The 5,011-nt window shown below is 31.5% G+C and overlaps 1 protein-coding gene across 3 annotated transcripts; it reads left to right on the top strand.

Annotated features, from left to right (window-relative positions):
• Window positions 1-833: 833 nt before the first annotated feature.
• On the top strand, window positions 834-4,735 carry LOC129321311 (gluconokinase). Of its 3 annotated transcripts, none has more exons than XM_054967038.1 (4): window positions 834-1,288; window positions 1,359-1,401; window positions 3,223-3,302; window positions 4,216-4,735. In XM_054967038.1, the coding sequence occupies exons 1-4, from the start codon at window positions 1,273-1,275 to the stop codon at window positions 4,620-4,622; spliced, it is 546 nt and encodes a 181-aa protein (XP_054823013.1). In that variant the 5' UTR covers window positions 834-1,272; the 3' UTR covers window positions 4,623-4,735. The 3 variants fall into 3 exon arrangements, with proteins under 3 accessions (XP_054823013.1, XP_054823011.1, XP_054823014.1); XM_054967036.1 differs by having other exon boundaries at window positions 835-1,190; XM_054967039.1 differs by having other exon boundaries at window positions 836-1,245.
• Window positions 4,736-5,011: the final 276 nt, after the last annotated feature.

The following is a 5,011-nucleotide window of genomic DNA, read 5'->3' as shown; positions in this document are numbered from 1 at the left end:
TAGTAATATTACTATTACAATGTTTATCATTCATAAATTATTTAGTTTTGTTCTTAATACTTTTTGTTTGCAAATGTTAAAAGTATTATATATCCTAATGGCTTGAAGGTGCTCTCAATAGAATTCTGCCTCATTTAGATAATGAAATATCATCTGAGAAAGTAAAGTGCCTTCTTAGGACTTTACTGATCCTAAAGGCAGTTTTTCAAGAGTTCCCAAAATTTGCCAGGAGTTTAAACTTCTGTTCATCATTTGATTGCTTACAAGATAGATGAAATTTAGAACCTAAATAGTGGTGGTTAAATTATGGTTCTTTCACCTCTATTCTTCAGAGGCTTGCATTGAAACTTTTAGGTCAATTGTGCTCTTCCTCTTGTTGTGAAAGAAATTGGAGCACTTACTTTTTTGTTCACTCATTGAAGAGAAATAAGATCACTCTTAAAAGAGCTAAAGACTTAGTTTTTTTGCATACTAATCTTCGTCTCTTGTCAAGGAAGAGTGAAAAGTATCGCATTAGACAAAGTGGAATGTGGGATACTGGTGAAGACACTATGGAGCCATTTAATGCTATCAATAGCCTTGAGATGACAAGCTTGTCACTTGATGAACTTATTGTAAAGCAAGAAATTATAAAAAAACCCTAATAATATAATGAAAAATAAGGATGATAAAATGTGATATATTTGATAATATTTTATATTTTATTAGTTTGCTATATATGTTTGATAGTTGGCATGTTGCTTACATTTATCTAAACAAATTTATATATTCTTATACCTGTATTTTAAAATTTTAAAAATTCACTACATCGTTGCATCGTGCCGTATTATATGCAATATCCGTATCTATATCTGTGCAACCTAATCGGGTCTTGCTCCTAGAGCTATCCTCCTCTCCTTCATAATCTTCCGCAATTCTCCATTCCATAGTTTAAGTGTGATTGGCCATATCCTGCTATATACTTTGATCTTACCGTATTTCACTGTTTCTTTCTCCACAAGATCAAAAATACACTTTCAACTTTGATCAAAAATACACTTTCTGATCCAAAATAAATATATATACCTTCATTCCCGGAGGGAATAGATAGATCATTTCTGGGTATTGGCTAGGTGACGCATCATGATGCATTGATGAGCTCAACGGTTGGATGAGGGGGAAGATAGATCAAGTATCAGCTTTGACGAAAGGTTAGAATTTAGACACAGGAGGGAAGTCTGTGCCTTTGTTGGTCCACCGTTCTGAGTACGAATTCTAAGATACTTATCAATAATGGCTTCCAGCAATGGTATGCGATTTTAATTAATTCTGAAATTGAAAGAATAATTTGGATTCGATTGATTTCTTTGTGGTTTTAGGCTCTGCTGTCGTAATTGGAGGCGTCAGTGGTTCTGGGAAAACGTAAGTATGGAACCTTGATTCAAATTTATCTTGTTTGGGATTGAATCTGAATCTCAGAGTTTACTTCATTTGATTTAAATTTTAAATTTCTTAATCTCACTTCCCAAGATCCCAAGCTTTTTCAAGAGAGAATTCAGCCGAATTTATGAAATTATATTAAGAGGATCCACTATTCTTTTCTTATCTATCTATTTCATGTTTATTGGCATCTTTAGCAGTGTCAATAGCTTTAAAAGACCTAACTAGCTTTAAAAGAGCTAGCAGTAGCACATAGCGTTCTTAAGAATTTGATAATAGCTAAACCTCTTCATTTGTTTCATAGATAACACAAATGGGATTTATCTGCTGATTGATGGTTTTGTACGAGTATTGATTGCCAAAACTATTTTTATTTGAATATTCATCTCGTTATCATCAATATATTAATAGGTTTCCTAAGAGCTTTTAGAATTGTGAACATTAGTTATTCCAGACTTTTGCATTTCATATTAGAAGACACGAGTAAAACCATTAGTTCACAAAATATATTGACGTCTAGAGATTATGACAAATATGCTTCATTGAGAATGTGTTGGAGATAAGCAATGGAAAAATTCATACAGCTAGATGGGAAGTGATGGCAACGCAACTATCTTCCGTTGTTTGCTAACATTTTTCTAACTGTTATCAACTATTAACTTTTGACTTCATGATTTGGAAGGAAAGGTAACTTGAACCATAAAAGATATTGTGGCTTCAAGTTTGAGGTAAATCACTTAACTCTGACCATTTCAGTTTAAAACTAAACTGCATAGGGTCTTGTCTCAATTGTGAACTCCCCAGCAGCTAAGAAAACCATGGAATACACGCAAGGTAATAAAAACCAGATCCGTCAAAATACTGGTTCAAAGATTAATAATCAAAATTGTAGTCAAAATGTAATTAAATCGATCATAAACAAAATATTTTATTAATCCAGTTAATGAGCTGGTTTAGTAGTTTATCAGTTCACCTTGTGTGGGTTAATTTAGATTTCCATACTATGAATACACGTAAGTCATACAATCTTCAATGAGACAGTTTATGCTATGCACCATCTGGTCTGAAATTTCTAACAATGTGGTATTTCAGAATGTCATTTTGTCATTTCAGTTTCACTTATTTTTTTGTATGTTTTTTGCTTCCAAATGTGTTCACTCTGCTATTAAGAAGTGATAAGAAATGTTGAGAGTGAGACTAGATTTGAGATGCAAATTTACTGACTAGTTATGAAGAAATCACTATTGTCAAATCAGATGTCATCTATTGTTAACTCAGTCCCCAATTAGTGGCATAAGGTATAAGGTTCAAGATGTGCCCCAAAAGAAAAAGAGGATGGCTTGATTACTTGTTCCAGTGATAAGTATATGCTCCATGTTTGAATGTACATTCTCTTTTCCTGTTTTTGCCAAGGGCCACAAGACTCTTTGGAGTTTTAACTGCTTTCCAAGACACTATTTTCTAGATTTGGCATGGATGAAGTTTTCAGAATAATGTAATTGGTCCTCAAGAAATGAGTGTTTGTACCTCTCTTCGTGAACTTAGTGAAACCAAGCTTTGTTGTTCTTCTGTCACTGTTTCTTGTTATTGGCTATTGCTTTAACGTGTCAGATTGAGTTTTTATGGAAGATATGCACAGAAAGCATGATCTTTCTTAAATATGTCTCAGTTGGACTTCTCATTTTGAGTTAAAATCAGACTGACAAAAATGTTGAACTTTAAACACGTTCTTTTATAATTGTACTTCCCAATAGCCGTGTTAACTTTTCTTGTCTATTCAACTACTAAATATTTACTCAACAGCACGATAGGTCAGATGCTGGCGAAAGAGTTGAATTACAGTTATCTTGATGCTGATGATTTTCATTCCCAATCAAACAAAGGTGTGTGCACAATTGCAAAGCTTAGTGTTTTGTCTCATAATAAAAGGATAATGAAACTTTTAGTTTTTTAAATTTGTCTCAGTTTTCGATTTAATTCCTCAAGTCTGTTATTATTTTTTTTTATGGTCCTTAGCATTTTCTTAAATTATCATGTTAATCCTTTAAATTTTTAAATATGAATTGACTTTTAAATTAATCTAATGTGTAAAGTATATTGATGATTTGATACATTTATGTAACTAAATGAAAAAAAAATTAACCCTTAAATCAACTTAATTTTTAGGGAGAATATAACGTTGGGTCCTTATACTTTACTCTAATTTTGTTATAAATTCCTACACTTTTTTTTTTTAATATTCTAGGATCCTATACTTTTGTTTTTTTGTGTTCTAGATCTCTCCATGAACAGTGTTATAGGAATTTAAAACATTGAAAAATAAAAATATAGAGACTTAAAATATCAAAAAAAATATAGAAACTTATAACAAAACTCAAACAAAATGTAAGGATTTAAAATTATGTTTTTTTTTTCTAATTTTTATCAATCTAGCTCCTTACATTGCATTTTATTCTTTTTTTTTTTTGAAATTTTTGAGTTTTTTTTTAATACTTAAATGATTACACTTCTTTTTATTAATTTATATGACTATCATCAATTTTTCATTTTTCATGCTAGCAAATTTTAGCAGTCTTACATCGTTTTTAAATAATGAGGACCAAATAAATAATTGATGCAAACTCTAGGGACCAAATTGATAATCGAAATAAATTTGAGGGACAAAAAATTTCATTATCTTCATAATAATCCTTTGCTCAATAAGTCAAACGCCTCTTGCTATTCTTTTCCATATTTTTCTCTTTTTTTCACTTCCTGTTATGGAATTTCACTTCATTTCATCTATTATTACAACAGATAAGATGCGTATGGGAATCCCACTTTTGGAGGAAGACCGGATTCCATGGTTGAATTCACTACGCAATATCTTGAGAGAATACTTAACTAATAGAAAGGATGTGATTCTAAGTTGCTCTGCTTTGAAAAAGCAGTATAGAGAAATACTACGATCTGCTGACCCTAATTATAAATGGGGAAGTCATGCCAGCACTGTTAGTTTTGTTCTGTTGGATGTTCCTGCTCATGTTCTAAGGGATCGTTTGAATGAAAGAGAGGCCAAAGGAAGCCATTTTATGCCTGCGTCTCTTTTGCAATCTCAGTTAGATTTGCTTGAGATTGATGAGTTTGAGGGAATACTTAAAGTTGATGCTACTTCGAGTCCCAAAACCATTGTCAATGCCATTAAGGACATGCGACAAATCTAGAGTTTATTTCATTTTCAATATGCTCAATCTGATAAGTGGGCAGGATTGATCGCTGTAATAAAATTATTTAGAACATTCTATGTTGAAAGTTACAACGGAGCTTGTACAATTAATTTCAACTCCAACACAATGCATAATCAACAAGAATAAAAATATGTAACGTTCCAAAGCAAATTATAAAAGAATGAAGGATAAGTCAATGATAGTACTTAACCTGTAAAATATGGTTGAAGTATACTTTTAGAATTATGGAAAAGCACAACTATTACACCCTATACTAAGGTACTTTGTTTCTTTCTTTCTTTTTTAATGGATTTTGAAGCCATTGATTGCCATTTTTTTTTTTTTGGTTAATGTTAATGTTGAAGTTTATTTTGTTTTCGTGTAGT

The sequence above is a fragment of the Prosopis cineraria genome, unplaced genomic scaffold (genome assembly GCF_029017545.1).
Source record: "Prosopis cineraria cultivar Desert tree isolate PC_DT_omini unplaced genomic scaffold, ASM2901754v1 PC10, whole genome shotgun sequence".
NCBI classification, from domain to species: domain Eukaryota; kingdom Viridiplantae; phylum Streptophyta; class Magnoliopsida; order Fabales; family Fabaceae; genus Prosopis; species Prosopis cineraria.
This window is presented reverse-complemented; position numbering and strand designations above follow the sequence as displayed.

Bases quoted from the DNA above. Each gene is read 5' to 3' on its own strand.
- LOC129321311 (XM_054967036.1), top strand. From the start codon at position 1,151: ATGAGGGGGAAGATAGATCAAGTATCAGCTTTGACGAAAG. The intron at 1,402-3,222 runs GTAAGTATGGAA...TTTACTCAACAG, and splicing joins GTCAGTGGTTCTGGGAAAAC to CACGATAGGTCAGATGCTGG. The intron at 3,303-4,215 runs GTGTGTGCACAA...TTATTACAACAG, and splicing joins TCATTCCCAATCAAACAAAG to ATAAGATGCGTATGGGAATC.